We start from the raw sequence: 17,992 nt of genomic DNA on the forward strand, positions 1-17,992 counted from the left end.
GTGTCTATGTATATAAAAGCAAATGATTAAATGTTTTCTAGAACTTCTAAAAAAAGCCCAGCAAACTTGGCACATTTGCACCTTCGTATGTGATGCGATGAGTAGCCTCTGTTTAAAAGCCCCTAAAAATTCAACCACTGAAAATACTGGACTGAAATCTGGTATACAACCTTCCAAGACCATATAGAACCTTCACTCCAAATTTCATTAGGTTTGGAGATGGTCGAGTGGGGCGCCTGGTCCCCTTGATGTGAAATGACCCTACTGTATTTTGTGCTTTAGTGATTTATATAAAAGATTTTACAATAATTGTCTAGTTATAGGTTTTCCTGTAAATGCAGACCAAACAGGACTACATTCAGTGAAGTTACAAACACAAAATAAGAATTGATTCTGCATATGGTGTATTCAGACTCTCTTCCTGGACTATCATCTTTATAAGAAACACACCTACAGCAGCTTAGCAATCAATATGAACTGGAAATTATCCGTTACAAACACAAAATAAGAATTGATTCTGCATATGGTGTATTCAGACTCTCTTCCTGGACTATCATCTTTATAAGAAACACACCTACAGCAGCTTAGCAATCAATATGAACTGGAAATTATCCAACAAATGATGTGATATTTTTGACACAGTTTAGGTGCTTGAAATTCCTGTTTGTGCAGCCCTAATGTCCCAAATGTGCAGGGTAGCTTTCTGATAAATACAGAAACATTGCCTGTGGAAAGTATATATAATTTGCGGATGGAACTTCCTCTTCACATTTTTTTTTTTTTTTCGGCAATGATTAAGGCAATAAAAATTATTGCATGTGCTGAAATGCTAAGTAAGTTGATAAAGCTGACACTGTTAAAGTTCTTGTAACTGGGATGCACAATCACACATGTCAGGGCAGTTTTATAAATTAGGGGACAATATTCATACTTTTATTTTCAATTCACATTCAGGTTTACAGCCTATAATCACAAGCAAAAGACACTGCCCACAGTACTGTCAGAGTTATATTCATTTATTACAAAAATAGGCACTTCTTTATCTCTCTCCCTACAAAACTTGTCTTTTTGTGGAGATTTGAACCTCATAGCACAGGGGCTTCAGAAATTGTAAGCATGTCTCCTGGAGACATATACACAAGTTTCTTCATTGAGTGAAAAGTTTTCTATTGTACTCAATGAAAGCAACATGCCACCACCTTCCTGCCCCCATTTCTTTGAGCATATCCACTGATGTACTGTCTAGACCTGAGGATTTACAGCTTTTCAGATGCTGAATTGCATTTGTTATTTCGCTGCATAAGATTGTAGGTTCTGATGTAAGTTACTCAACTGCTTTACTGTCTGTACTGTTGCAAATTCCAGAATACAATGTTTCACAATACTGTTGCCACATCACAAACAACGTCTTCATTGTCTCTGCTATGACTGCCGTTCTCACCAGCCACATACAACAATTAAATTCACTGCTAATGCTGTTCAATTAGTGGAAGAGATCATGTACTTGATAGTGGTTATAATACTGTTCTATCTCATCACAGATACAATTAATGACATGTGACCAACCCTTTCTACTGTTTATTTCTCTGGACAGGTTCCTACAAGGTAGCCACTTATTGGCTGATTCAATTTCCCTGATTTTTCCAGGACTTTAGTATGCAGTTCCCAAATAGTCTTTTGGGGGTGGACACTGAATGTTGAGCATGCTTTAAATATTCAGTATTTTTATTGTCCTTTGTTTAAACAAAGCTGGTTTTATATGATAATGGACAACTGAAAGTAGTCAGCCAAACTGACATTTCAATGTACCACCAAATGGCAATGCAAACTGCAATACACTGGATAAAGCACAACAACATTCCAGATATGAAGCACATACATTTTAAATTGGTCCCTAAAATAAGATTAAATTAAATGATTTGGCTGTCAAAAATTGTGATAAAAATTGAAAATAGTACATTTATTTGTTGTATGCAAACAGTCAGGGAATGAAACACAATAACTAATGACCTACAACTTAAATAAAAAATAGTGTCAAAATACTTACAATTTAATGCAAATCCAAAATTCACTCTTTTGGAAGACTTTTTGTAAAATGGTGTTTAATAAACTGATCTCACATTTGATTATGTGGAGAGTGTAGATCAAACAATGGAAAATCCAGAGAGGAATGTAACAATATTATGAAAGGATAGTTGCTACTCGCCATATAGCATCTCTGCTATACAGAAAGTGTAGTTCCTTATATTTTACTGTTATGTAAATGATGATTCAATGGAACAATATACTACTCACATTGACACACCTGTAACTCTATTATATTAAATAATCTTCTGCATACGCTAATTTAAAGCAAAACTTGGGCTCTATTTTAAAATTACAAAAAATGCTATATAAGTCTCAAACATACCAAACTATACATAAGAAAGTTTTATGTGGCACTATCTTTTAAGATCTTGCATTTTTTTCTTAAGTGCTACTTCCCTTTCAGTATCTGCTAATAATTTTATCTTTTTCATTGCAAGATGTCTAACTTCTTCAGCAGATTTCTTCTGGCACTCTGCCTTTTCCTTTGATTCTCTTTTTTCTCCTTATTCAGCAATTCCACATAATAAAAATGAGCATTGTTCACTGCATTTATCAATCGTTTCTTCAAAAACCTGCCACTGAGCAATCAGTGTTCTTTCTTTTTGATGTTCTATGGTGCCTTCCGAATTCACAGAAAACCTCTGTTCCAATGATGCATTCCCATGAGAAAGTATGGAAATAAATCTTACCAAAGATCTTAGACCAAGAAATTCCTCCTCCCCAAATGAGCTTAAAAGTTTGATGCAGTGGTGATCCAATTTACTTTTCTTTTGTTTGTACATGGACATTTCTTCTTTTAATATTGGTAATGAAATAAACTCCTTAAATTGATGCTTAGCATTATCAGTCTGTTTTCAAGAAAACCATTCTTTCTCAACCAGACTGTGAAGGAATAAGTGTAAATGAGCAGTTGCTACTGCTGATTTGAGTGCCACAAAATTTGGATGAAATTGCCTTCATCAAAGGAAATTATAATGAAGACTTCTTCATTAACTTCTGTAAGAGTATCTTCACACAGGTTGACCAATCATTTTCGAACTGTAGCATATGTAAATCAGTGATGCCTTTACCATTGCTTTCTCATTTTTTGTTGCAAAACCGGGATGAATACTTTTTGAGGGAACAAACTTATCTTTCCTTGTCAGGTCAACTGAGGGAAAATGACATACACTGTTTGAAACACTTTCTTTTATGACACATTCCATAAAAATCTTCACAATGTTTGCCAACACACCATAAAGATATGGAGTTAACAGCACTTCACTTTGAACTTTCTTAAAAATGTTTCAAAGTGTGAAGCAACAGATATAAAAATGCCAATTTTGCGCCAAGTAATTTATCTTGGATGTGCTCTGAAACTACTTTGAAACTGTGTCTGGTACCTGATACATTGTCATTCTCAAAACCACTTGTAACAAATACTGATAAATTTGCTAAGATATGAATAGCTCACTCAGCTACAGTAGTGCAGTTCAAACATTTTAGTGTCTTTTACATGAGAGATGTATGACATTACAACAGTGCACAATTTTCACATTACGAACTGAAATTACAGAAATATGCAAAAAAATCTTGACTTTTTTGTGACTTTTCCCAGTACTTTACAATACCTGATATTTCCTGATTTCCAAGTTGAGTGGCTATCATATCATACAGTATCTGTCTTGATCCTGGATAGTGTGGATACCAGTTCTCTTCAATTAACTGTGGTACAGACAACAATATCCAAGGACAATTAGCGCTTTGCAGCCATTCTGATGTCAGAAGTAATGAGGAAATGGTCTCCTTCATTTGGCACCTGTTTTTGATATTTGTACTTCCTTACCAACACTGATTTTGTGGAGTTTTGGTCTTACAAGCTGATCAAACTCCCACAGAGTTCCTTGTTTGTGAGTCTTAGTTGTCCTTCTCTGCTCTCCTGGGTGGATTTTAACTTAATACTCATTTTCATGGACAAGAGATTATGATCGCTTCCACAGTCAGCTTCAGGAAAGGTCTAACAGTCTAAGACCTTTGTGTAATATATCTGAAAAATTCCAGTCTTATCAGTTCTCTTCCACATACACAACTATCTTTCATTATTCCTACACCAAGTGTCTGTAATGATTTAATTGTGCTCTGCACCAAGGTCTACCACATGGCTTTCCCTTTCATTCCTTTCCTCCTGTCCATATTCTACTGCTACTTTTCATTTTATTTCTTTTTCTTCAGTAGAGTTGCAGTCCCCATCAGAATTAAATTTTCACCTCCCTTGAGATACTCAAACACACGCATGTGCACAAACCCACACCCACCCAACACACACACACACACACACACACACACACACATGCCTGCATTCCTGAATAAGTAGGAACAAAGACAAAAGGTAAAGACTGAGAGACCTCAATTTTTGTTAACTCTTACAATACATTTATAAGAAATGGCCCCACCTGTTTTATGAGGAATCCACCCCTACACGATGCCGATATTGGCAGTGTTGTCATCCATATAACACAAGTTTGTTTTGGAAGGCATGACTTGAAGAGTCTCATTAGCTTCACCATGTTGTCTTTGTACTCAGGAACACCATTGGGTCCCCATCTGAGAAAAGATAAAATTCCATTTAAGATAACATATAACAGCCAATTGAAAGTTCATTATGTAAAATCCTAAACAGTAAAACTTTTAAATAATTGTGGTCAATGACATACAACTGATGGAGCAATGGCACATACAACAATTTCTAAGAACAATTTCAGTGAAGACTTGATTATCTGAACGTCTCTAATGTGGATTCGTGGCTACCTGGATTGTCTGTCATGAACAAACACTTCTGAAGTCTAGTCCATGTGTGCACGGACATATTGTGCTGGCACTAGCTGCTCTGACCCTATGCGGCCTCTGCCTCATCCAAGTTTGGCAGTGCTGTGCCATACCATGTGTGTGCTTATAAATGTCTAAGTGTAAGAGGGTGGTGTTATCGCTTAAAGATAAAATTAACATTACTGATTCATAAAAAAAGGAAAAACTGGTCATCAGTTAGCCAATAATTATAGTGTAGGTACTTCTACGATATGTGATATTAAAAGAATTCTGATCTGATTTTGAAGTCAATCTGCAAACTTGATAGTGAAAAAAAAAAAAAAAAAAAAAAAAAAGTGATGAAGAAACTGAAAAATGAAGCTCTGTATTGCTGGTTTTTACAAAAACTGTCAAATCGGCAACCGATACCTGATCCTTTGCTCTGAGAAAAGGCATTACAGTTAAATAAAAAAACAGGAGGTAATGAATCATTCATGACAGCTAATGGATGACAATACAGACTTAAATCTCATTGTGGAAGTCACGGGTTGGACATACAACAAATCCTTTTAAGCATGGTATCAAAAAAAGAATTGGATGAAAATGTCTATGACTTGGACTTTGTTCACAATGCTGATGAAACTGGATTAAATTGTGTGCGGTCTTGCCCACTCATAGCTTATAGGGTGCCCATTGAATGCAGTGTTCTTGGAATGCTATACAACAATTCAAACGAATAACATTAGTAGTTTTATTTCTTAACTTTGATTACAGCAAATGTCACTAGCAAGAGGCGACATGAAAACAGTAAAGTACTTGCTATACACAAAGTCCTTGTAAGCACTTGATACGAATCACGACAATCTGATAGTGTAGCACTAATGCCCGTTGCAGTCTGGGGCAATCTGAGCCCCAAGGCTGGCACGAGCGGCACTTGTATTCACTTCTTGAAGGTAGCGCTCCTGGTGCGGCAAGGTCCAATTCCGTGCACCATCGGCCTATGTTTCCTCATCACCTTCTCTGGTTTTCTGTTCATCTTAGTTCTGGCACTTGTGGTTACGCCAAAACAAATTGGAAGTCATTACCATCAAAATCTGTAGCGTCTCGGGGAAAGAGTTCAGCTCCAGGACGTAAAACTAGAAAAGGGCGAGTAGCAATCAGCTTGAGCAAATGCAATAAAGATCCATAAAATGCCTTTGCACCTCATCAGAAATACCAAAAATTCCCGACCCTTGAAAAATATCAGGGTTCCCTTAGTTTACAAAAACCAAAAAAGTGCATTTATGAGTACTGAAATATTCACTGAGTGGTATGACAACACTTTTATCACTGGAGTAAAAAAAGTTTAAAACAAAATTGGTAAATATAGGAAAGTCCTAGTTTACTGGATAACGCACCAACCCATCATTTGGCTCAACTGTTAGAGACAGAAAATTGAAAGTTTATAGTAAAATTTTTGCAGCCTAATGTGACATCCTTGCTACAGCTAATGGATCGTAGCACCAAAGCATTAAAATGACTTTACAGAAAACAACCTTTATGTACATTGTGATCTGTTGATGCAGATAACACAGAAGTTGTTTTCAAGCACCTGAATTTAAAGGCGTGTTATTACGTGGTTGTAGATGCATGGGATTTGACTGAAAGAAATGAACAATGTTCAGAACAGAGTACCAAGACACAAGTACAAAAATTAAAAAACAGTGGAATACTCTGTTATGGAGGATACAAATGAGCTAATGACACATATAGAAATATGCCATGAATGTGATGCCAGTGGTATGAAAGAGTTGTGGCAGTAATTATCATGGATTTCAGATTGTGTTGGATGACGAAATGGTTGAAAACATATTGCAGGCAAATGAACAGTAGGGAATGAAAGAAGATGAGACAGAAGAACATGCAGATGCTGAAAATAATGGACGACCATCTCATGCAGAAGCATTGTGGTCATGGGCACATCCAAACAAAACAGCTCCTTACTACTATTCTGTCACACTTCTAAGTTTAATCAACTCATTCCACTGAATCCAGACAACTATCACATACACACCACTTCACTGCCAAGACTTTGTGGTGGAGGGTCTTATGACTGCTTGGTACTAGTTCTAAATTATCTGGAGCACACCGAAATGACCAGTGTGTTCTTGTAAAGCAGTGACTAATCTTATGACAACAGCAAAATATTTGGGGTAGGTCTTAGTGTATATCAAAAGCATGAACTAATGGGAAATGGAGGTGGTGTATTTGTCACAGCAGACAAGAAACTCAAATCCACTGATATAGAAATTGAACTTGCATGCAAGATTGTGGACAAAATAGAAACTTTCTATAGACCCTCAGACTCGTCACTAGATGTAGCAGAAAACTTCAGAAAAATCTCCGGCTAGCTCAAACACATTCTGTAATCATACTGTCATAATTGGAAGAGATTTTAATAATCCAACAATCATTTGGGATAATTAAGATATTTGTTACTGGTGGGTGTGACCAGACATCTGGCAAAATATAATGCTGCATGTCTTCTCTGAAAAATACCAAAAAGTTATTGTTTGGAAGCTCACTCATGACAGTAATAGATCTAATCGCAACAAAGACTTGACCTCTTTAAGACATTCACACTGAACGTTGCTATAGCAAGAACAAACACGATTTGTGGAACATAGTACTTTATAGAGCAACAGGTAAGATACATTAAAATACAGGTTATATGTAGCACTGAACACACTGACTGGACAACAGTAATACAGATTATAGAACAGGCTAAGCACTCATCTGTGATCACTTTAATAAAACTGTTTCTTTGGTGACTCATCACAGTGCACCAGGGGGTCAGCCCAGGTGGCCTCTATAAGCAGGCTTGTGAACTGTATGAATGTGCCATCTCTGAAATCGCACACTTCATGAGTGAAAGTAAATCACTCTTCCATTATAGGGGTGGGAAAACCACATACATACCTAAAAACATTAGGCACAGAAAAATACATGCTACAGAAAAAATGCATGGTATGGAAATAAAAAGCACTTGCAGTGAAAAAGCATGGGTACCCAAAAAGCATTGGTACTGAAAAAGCACTGGTATCATGAAAAACAGGCACTGATCTTACAAGACACTGGGATTACGAGTCACAGAAAACACCAATGACAGCACTGACATCCATTTCATCGCCTGATGGCAGCGGCCGCTGCAGCATGTGGCAGGGAGCCACCGATGAGTAGGGGCAGAAGTGATGAGGGGGTGTGGTGGTGCACCGTTCCTACTTTTATGAGAGGCCATAGGCCAGGACCGAGGACAGTGGCTCCATGGTGATGTCCTAGTCGAGGTCAGCTGTCGGCACCAGAAGTGTCAGCAGAGGCATCAGTGACGATGCCCACACAGGACCCAGCAAAGGAAGTGGCAGCGGTAACTGAGGAGTGGGAGTGGAGGAAGGAACCTGTAATGGATCTGGGAGATGTGTTATTTTCTACCGGATTTGTCGATACCAAATGAGGGAAGTTGTAAATGTTTTCTTATATATTTTTTGTGAATTGTAATTTGCCTTACTTTATGAGAGTGACAGCATATTGATTAATATTAGTAGATGTGACGAAGAATATCAAAGAGACTGGTTACAAGTGGAAGCTTGTGTGTTGTGTGAAATGACTTTGACACTGGAGTCGTCTCTGACTGTAGTCAGGTCGGCAGTGAACTCTTGGTGTGTGTTGACAGTGGAACAATGTGCACGTCGCCGTCATAATAATTTTTTTAGTGAACAGGAAAAATGAATCATGTTACTACTTTTTTATATAAACTTTAAGAAGAAACCATATTCGAAGAAATGGTATTTGAAGCACCAAAAATGAGGCAAATGCATTGAACCAGGTCATTTCTGCAGCCGACGAAACTGCATTGTGGAACCATAAATCCACTAGACGACTGAAGCCAAGACAAATATCGTCTTGTAAGCATTTCATGGGAAAGGTACTGTCACAAAATATGCTAAATACAGTATATAAAAATAGTGAGCATATTTCAAACCCCACACAGCAATCTGCCAGGTAGCGACCCATACTGTGGGATGGGGGCTGGGGAAATGGAACAGATCCTGCCATGCATGGCCACAGCTGGTCGAAGTGACAAGACTCCACCATTCAGGAGTGGGGACAACGCACAGGCACTGGCCCTGGCGACACTCGATGATGGCAGGAACCCAGTGCATCCGGCAGCCTAAACCATGGGCGCAGGCAGGCAGTGATGCCACTGGACGTGGCAGCAGGTGAAGGAGGGTCCGTGGTTGGTGTCCAAGTAGCAACTCCACCGGGATCAGAGTGAAATAGTATGAACTCAAAAAGTAGTCTAAAGCAGCTTCAGGGGGCTTGCTGGATACATAATTCTGCATCTGAGTTACAGAAGTCCTCAATTGCAAAAATCATAGACAGGGCCAAAATAGTGACTAATGTGGATGCGGACGGACAACATGCCATATAGGGAAACTTGGAATAGGCGTCCACTGCAATGAGGCAATACTGATTTAAGAAGCGCCCAGCAAAATTGACATTCAGATGCTCCCACAGGCACTGCGGTGTCAGCCAATGGGAAAAAGATGCCTGCAGGACTGCCTGCTGCTGAACCCAGTGAGTACAAGTGACGATAATCCATGTAATGTCTCCATCTATCCCAGCCGTTACACATGTTGGCGGACCAAAGCTTTGCTGCAAGAGGTCCCCTGATGACTGACAAGCAGAAGCCACAGAACATTAAGGCGTAAGGAAGTGGGAATCATAACCTGGTGAGCAGTGTCTTCCACAGCTAACAGAAGAACCCTGTCAAACACAGAGAGATGGTGCTGGATGGAAAAGCAATTATGCAAGGGATCTGAGGCATAGCCCGGGGTTTTTCCAGCCAATCATGCTGTACTAAAGAGAGGACCCGATTAAGTACAGGATTCGCAGCGACAACTGATGCTATCATGGCACTAGTGATGGGAAATTCATCGACTGCATTCTGGTTTTCAATATCTGAATAGAAACAAAGCAACTTGTCCTGATGGAATGCCAATTCTAGCCTAATTTAAAGGTGAGATAAGGCATCAGTGTTGGTGTGATATACCATCAGCCAGTAACAGATCTGATAATGATAATGGGGGAGGAAGAGAGCCCACCTCTGCAAACAATGTGCTGCCTTGTCTGGCATGGAAGGTGAAGTGCTAAAAAGAGCAGTCAACGGCTTGTGATCTGTGATTAAATGGAACTTAGAACAAAGTGAGAAGATGTGACATTTACTGAGGATGAATACCATCCCTAAGGCTTCCTTTTCAATCTGCTTACTTGTGCACCAACACCACACCAGGCCTGTGTTGAGAGGTATCTGTGGCCAACACGAGATTCTGATCCAGCTGAAAAGCAGCCAGATGCAGGGCCGACTGAAGGTCAGATTTAAGCAAGGCAAATGCTTGGGCACAAGTTGGGGACCAGATAAATACATGTGCAGGGGCTGAGCAACAGTGGATGCATCTGGTAAAAACGTATGGTGGTAAGCAACTTTACCTAGAAACACCTGCAGTTCCTTAATGGAGGATGGCCGTGGCAAACCCACAATTGCATCAACATGGTGACACAATGGCTTGACCCCTGTGCGAGAAATGCCAAAACCTAGGTACTCAACTAATGGCTGAAAAAATTGAGATTTGTCAAGATTGCACTTGAGACCCAGATATTGCAAAACAGAAAACAATGATCAGAGATTTCTAAGGTGGTCTTAGGTGGAAGAACACAAAATAATTATATCATCAAGGTAATTGATACCGCCAGGCACAGAGAATGTCAACTGTTTTAAAAAATGTGGAAAACGGGCATGCTAGTGATTCCAAAAGGCAAGCATTGATATTGAAATAGGTTGAAAAGTGTACTGACAACAAGAAGGAACCTTGTGTTCTCATACAAGGGGAGCTCGAGATACTCTTCGGACAAATCAATCTTGTAAAAGTAGTGACCACCTGATAATTTTGCAAAGCAAGATGTGAGAGCAGGGCAAAGGTTACGCATCTATCATGGACTGTGTACAAATCGTGACACTGAAGATGCTGCAGAGGCAAAGCATACCCATTGGCTTCTGGTGTAGCCCATTCACTGGAAGAAATAGGCTGAATGACAACGAGTGACATCAAACTGTTGAATTTGGCCTTGGCAGTGTTGTGCTATGTGACAGGCTCTTGCCGCACTCAAAGAAAAGGAGGGTGGGTAATGTGAGCCTCAAAACCAGTAACAGAACTGAGTCCAGGGGAAAATAGAGATGAAAATTCAGGGCACAGGGACTCCAGTTGCTGGTGTGGAACTTGATGTAACACTACATTTAACTCATTAGCAAAGTAGAGACCGAAAGTGTTAAACGCACCTAAGCCGAACCGGTCTGTCAAATGGGAACGATCCACAACAAAGATGATGAGAGGGTGAACACCAGATTTGTAAGACATAGGAGTGAAAAACTGACCTAGGATCGGAATTTGCTGTTCATTGTAGCTAATCCTCTTTCATGAACCCTGTGTGAGGAGAGTGGAGCCCAAGTCCATGTATGTCTGCACATTTACTAAAGACAAAGCAGCTCCTGTGTGCAATTGCATTTTTAGCCGTTTATAAGAAGTGCGCAAGTCAATAAACAATATATTTGGGGAGTCAGTCATTGTAAAGATATAATTTATGTCCACTGGTACTAATGTGTCTCCCACGTCTGAAGAAGAGTTATACACTGATGCAATGCGGCTTTTCTTTGAACACTTGTTGCAAACAGCCCCAATGCTTAGGGAAATCAGCACGCTCAAGCTGGATGAAGCAGTACGGCCAAGATGGATGGTGGCACGTGGCCACTGTTGTGACACATCCTGTTTCTGCTGTGACCGTAACCGATGCTGCCACATGCTACGGTGAGTCGACGGTTGTACTGCTGTAATGACTTCCCCGTCATCCTGAACACTTGCAGTGTGCCAACAGGGGTTGACTGAGTAACTTCTAACCCCCCCCCCCCCCCCCCCCCCCCCGCAGTAATCTGATCGCCTGTGGATCATGGCACTTCAAAAATTCTGCAGCCCAGGCTTTGTAAGATTGATCTGGGCATTTCTGACAATGGTAAAATTCTACACATGCCATTAAGATATGCATTCCGTCACAGTAATATATTGAGAGAAGCTTGTACAATTCATCAAATAAGCTTTTGCAAAGGTGCAAGTTGGCACAAAAAATGATAAATATGTGGCGAGAGCCAGAAAAGAAAGAAAGCCCTACACAGGTCTGCATCGCCCTCACGAAAAACCTGGAAATATTGCCATAACCATGTCTCATAGGAGTCCCAATTTTCAGCTGATTCGTCATAGGCCAGAAAATGTGACAGCTGCACTGATGGGAGAGTAACTTGTATGAACACGCAGATACCCCTTGACTGAGAGTGGTGGTGAGAGCCTGCTGTTGTTCTGTGAAAGCTTGCTGCTGGGTAATGATACATTGGAGCATTTCTTCCATCAAGGATGTTCATTGCGTAACTTAGCACCAACACTAACATGCACAGAAAACTTAATCCCATCCTCATCGCCTTGTCTGCCACAGCCAGAACAAACACAATTTGTAGAACAGAGTACTTTATAGAGCAACACACAGGATACAGTGAAAAACAGGTTGTGCACAGCACTGAGCACACTGACTAGACAATAGTAATACAGGTTCTACAACAGGCTGAGCACTCGTTTCTGATCACTTAAATAATACTGTTTCTTTGGCAGTTCACCAAAGTGCATCAGGGGTGTGACCGAGGTGGCCTCTAAAAGTGGGCCTGTGAACTGCATGCACACGCGACCTCTGAAATCGCACACATAGTGAGTGGAGGTAAATCAAAAGTGTATAGTGATACATATATGATGTTAATGATCTTTATGGTATCTATTTGTGTTTTCTGTGTTGCACAAGCAATGCAGAGATCAAGCAAAAGCTGACAGCTGTTCTTTGTGTGGCAGTGGAATCTCACGTCACTGGATTAAATCTTCACTGAGTTGACAGCCATCTACTGCAAGTAGCAGCCCAAGGCTATGCAAACTCTCTTCTGATGATTATTAATAAGTGCACATTGTAAAATTAGTAATGTTATTGTTAGTGTTGTAATCAGGTGTTTCTAGCCATATTACAGTTCACATATAGTTCTTACATAAAATTTTTAAATACCATACATGGCATTATCTTGCACTCTGTAGTGATAATAAATCAGCTTGAAGTATTTGTGAGAATATTCCTGGAGTTGAGACTATTTCTGAAAGTGTATAATATCTTTGATTCTTGAAGTAGACCGATGAAACATGGTTTTCACTGAATAATAAATGTTTTTAAAGAACAGTATAAATTGTATTGGAAAGTGAGTGAAACCTATTTACAGTACTTAACTGAAAAATTTACAGAGTATATTAAAGTGGAAAACATTAAAGGTTATGTTGGACTGATGGCACAAAATCCAGAGATCCAGTATACATAGATGAGTTCTCTGTTAAACATGGTAATTGGTTGCCAAAACAATGCTGCAATCAACAGCTGAAAATGTTGACTTCATTGTGAAATTCAAATAAAAAGTCATTATACATTATTGCCCCTATTCTATCCGAAGAAGACAAACCTGAAAACTAATAGATGACCCATAAACATACATAGGGGTCATTCCATGTCAAGCGGCCTAAATTTAGACAAGCTCCCCAGTCGATCATCTCCAATTTTGATGAAATTTTTACTGGATGTGCATATAGCCTTACATGAAGCACTGCCAAATTACAGCTTCATAAGTAGTATGGTGGGGCCACTAGCCACTTTTTTGTAAAGGCTTGTTTTTTGACATTGCGATTGAAATGGATAAATGATCAACTTTGTTTTACCATTGTTCAGGATCTAAGAGACCTGTCGTGCTGAAACTTTGTGATCCTGTTCAACTTTTTGGGTACAGTAGCTTACTTGTAGTACCAAAGGTCAAATTATCGTAAATTCATCATAGTGTGCTATCAAAAAGGCTCATAAATCTTGTCATACCAAATTTTGGCTATACTTTATTGCTTTGTATCTACTGAAAGAGTAACTTTAGTAACTTTAGTTATCTGCAGCCTGCCAGCATGTCACAAAGCTCTGCAAGTGGCACCCAGATTGCTCAAATAATAACTGAGTTATCAAAGTTCAAAACGTGCTAAAAAATTTAATCAGTCAATTTTGGCTCACTTTCAAAAGGTCGTATCTCAAAAGGGATCACTCAAATTTTATTTTTCTCTGCATGATTGAAAGTAGCTCACCTTGTTTGATCAGGAAAAGTTGTTTTTATTTTGGAGACTTTGCATTTAAGAACAAATAAACTTATATTTTCATTACATTACATTTCTCGACATTGCGACTTAAATGAATAAATGATCAACTTTGATTTACCATTACTCAGGATCTAAGAGACCTGTCATGCTGAAACTTTGTGATCCTGTTCTTAACTTTTTGGGTACAATATCTTAGCTGTAAAACAAAAGGTCAAACTATGGTAAATTCATCACAGTATTCTATCAAAGTGGCCCATAAATCTTGTTGAACCAAATAAACTTACATTTATATTACAATAAAAAATTCATGTACCAGTAGTACTCTTTATGGTTCCCAAACCAAATATTTCAGTTGTTATTAATTCATTTGCTGAAACTTGTTACTAAAAGCAATTACAGTTGATTCTAACAAATGTCAGCCCATTCTTGTTGCTGATGGAGCTGGAATGACAGAAATAATGTGTTGGTTTGGAATCCAACAAGCATCCTGCCTAGCTGGCCAATAGAAAGAATGTGCAGGTCCATTGGGGTGCATGAAACTGACTAAAACAACATTTTCGTCTTCTGAAATTTCAGACACATTACCAATCCACCATTTTCCATCATATATACAGGCAATGTATTGGCCTGGTTGTAAGGCTGTAATATTTCTGAATGAAACTGTTGCTTGACTTTGGTCAACATTTGCCACGAAAAAATTGTATCATTGGATACTCTTCTAATACAAATTTGCTTTTCATTTAATGGCACAAAATGGTGATTCTCTCTTGTTCCTGATACTGTGCAGCCATTTTTAAACCTTGCTTCCTACTCAGTTTTTAATGTTTCAATTTCTTCTTTTGAAACAAAAATGAATTGGATTCCTCTGATATTATTTGTAAGTATTTAAACAAATCAGTTGGTGTCAAAATCTGGTCCTCATTTGGTCTTTGAATGCTTGCTCTTGCCGCCAGGCACTTTACAGTTCCTCCAATTCCATCACCTGGAGATTTTCCGTGGCTTGTAGCAAAAAAGTTCCAACCCAAAGTCATTTTGATGGCGGCAGAGACTCAGAAAATTTTTGAAGTTTTTGTACTGCGCTGCTGACCCATCACTGAAGTAGTAAATGTGTGTGATTTTTTCACAGAGACACTTTAGATCTTCTATTAATTTCACTATAAAAGCATGTACAGTGATTGCATTATGTTTCAGGTTGTCGCTTATTATACAGTAGCTCATGCTGCTGATGTCCAAGTTATTTCTGAAATACACAACAAATGGGTATAAAGTTGCCTGGCTGTTATTCCAGTGAAAACCCTTGAGTTGCATCCTGGACAATGAAGGAATAATTTTCAGCAAAGTCCATTAATATGATTAGTTCAGTTGGCTTACAGCTTTCTTTCATGCATTTTAGTGCTTGCTCTGGTGCTTTGCAACATAATGATGAGTGGAAAGTTTGTCAATTTTTTAAATCAATCTTCAATAAAATCCTCGGTGGTCAACTGCTTGGTTTCTTTCTAATGTATCTCCATCAGTGTGCACCCACTGTTTGAAGCCAATGGTATCATCTGGATCACTGTCTTCAAAACTACTTTCTAAAAACTGTTCCAGTAGTTCTTTTCCCAGGCAGATTTCACTGCAATGAAGCATGTAGTCTTTGGATTCTAAATCACACACTGTTTTAGCAATCAGACTCTTATAATCTCCTTTAATTGGAGTGCTTGCAAGCATCAGTTTCACATTTTGGTGTAAAGTGCAAACACAGACTGAGTGGGTTCCTGCATCACCCACAGTGATGCACCATTTTGGCCTCAATTCGCAAAATTTGGAAAATCCAATTTCAGGCCCATGCTGAAGTCAATATGCAGCTAACATTTCTTTAAAATTATTCAGAAGAAGGTATTTTTGCATCAAAACTTTCCTTCCTTCTATTCTAATTGATACACAGTCTTTTCACCTGGACAAATGTGGCTAAATTCTTCATTCTGAAGAAATGTTACCACTCTTTCTTTTATGGCATCTGGAATCTTCTTGCCATACTTGTTCTTTGGCAGAGCTTATACACCATTTTCTGCCTGTAACTTCATAGCTGCTTTTACCATCCTCTCTGAAACACCAAATTCTTGCACTGTCTTTTTTATAGTCCAGCTTTGTGGTACTAATGTCAGTATTTGCAATTTTTCACGTTGCCTCGACAACTGCAACGTCTCTTTCAGTTCTTTAATCAGCTGCTTATAATCTTCACAATCAGGAGATGTCTTGCTTGTACTAGGTGTTTGAAGATCTTTTGGGGAGAACCCTCCACCAGCAGCAATGTTATTCGCAATTGCCTCTTGAGCTTCACTTATTTTTCATTTTGCGTAACCTTTCACATCCCTTTTTGATACTCTCTGAAATTTTAGAGGGGAGACCCCAAAAGCAGTTAGACTTGAATCAATTGATACTTCTGGATATGCTTCATCTTCTGACTGATTTGAAGTTGACTGTGACTTTCCTGCTTTCTTTGCTAAAAACTGTTTTCTGCAAGATGGATAGATTTTATGACCAGGTTTCACATGGCTCTTAGTCATGGCTTGCAATTGTTTTGCTGTTTCCACATTGACAATCCATAAACTCTTTTTAACAGAATGGTTCTTTGCACCAAAAGGATTACAACAAGATCTCTGTAGAAAGTCATATTTGTCCACAAGTATTGCTTTGTGATGAAACCATATTTGTGCATTTTCAGTAAGACATATCTCACTTCTTTGGTTTATTAATTCCTGTTGCTCTACCGAAAAATCTTTGAATGGAATGAAGCCTTTTTGATGTGTTTATGTTTTCAGATGATATGCAGAATTATCTGCAAAGCCAATGACACATGGTACTGATATCCATTACACTACAATTAAATTTATGCTTCCAATTGCCGTTTGTTTCAATATTAGATAAAGTAGAAGTGGTGTACATTTCCAACTGAAAAATATTAAACAATCATAGATATTGAGAACTTCCTTGAGAATACAACAGAAAAAAATTAAATAACCTGATAAACATTTCTAAAGTCACCCCGTACCTTGAAATAATTTTTACTTACCGAAAAAAGATGTTTATCCAGTAATTACAACACACTTTACATCATTTAAAAAGGCACACACAACATCTGAACACTCTTCACTACACAACAGTGTGCTTCAGACTAATTGTTGAAGCCTGTTACCAAACTCCATTGTTAACACTAAACTGGTCTGTCTCCAAAATAAAAACAACTTTTTCTGATCAGACAGAGTGAGCTCAGGTAACTCAGTTATTATTTGAGCAATCTGGATGCCACTTGCAGGACTTTATGACATGCTGACAGGTTGCAAATAACTAAAGTATCAGCTTCAGAAAGTTATTCTTTCAGTAGATACAAGGCAATAAAGTATAGTCAAAATTTGGTACGACAAGATTTATGAGCCACTTTGATAGCACACTATGATAAATTTACCATAGTTTGACCTTTTGTTTTATAGCTAAGATATTGTACCCAAAAAGTTGAACAGGATCACAAAGTTTCAGCATGACAGGTCTCTTAGATCCAGAGTAATGGTAAATCAAAGTTGATCATTTATTCATTTAAGTTGCAATGTCGAGAAATGTAATGTAATGAAAATATAAGTTTATTTGTTCTTAAACACAAAGTCTCCAAAATAAAAACAACTTTTTCTGATTAAATAAGATGAGCTCTTTTCAATGGTGCCGAGAAAAATAAAATTTGAGTGATCCCTTTTGAGATATGACCTTTTGAAAGTGAGCCAAAATTGACTGATTAAATTTTTTAGCACACTTTGATAACTGAAATTATTTGAGCAGTCTGGGTGGCA

At 38.5% G+C, this 17,992-nt stretch overlaps 1 protein-coding gene across 1 annotated transcript in view; it reads right to left on the bottom strand.

Moving 5' to 3' along the window:
* Positions 1–17,992, bottom strand: part of LOC126188772 (PC-esterase domain-containing protein 1A-like) — a 222,053-nt gene that overhangs the window by 122,705 nt on the left and 81,356 nt on the right. The window contains exon 5 of the mRNA XM_049930384.1: positions 4,521–4,671. Coding sequence (XP_049786341.1) covers positions 4,521–4,671 — 151 coding nt within the window. The remainder of the gene's footprint in view (positions 1–4,520; positions 4,672–17,992) is intronic.

This window comes from Schistocerca cancellata, chromosome 5 (genome assembly GCF_023864275.1).
Source record: "Schistocerca cancellata isolate TAMUIC-IGC-003103 chromosome 5, iqSchCanc2.1, whole genome shotgun sequence".
NCBI lineage: Eukaryota > Metazoa > Arthropoda > Insecta > Orthoptera > Acrididae > Schistocerca > Schistocerca cancellata.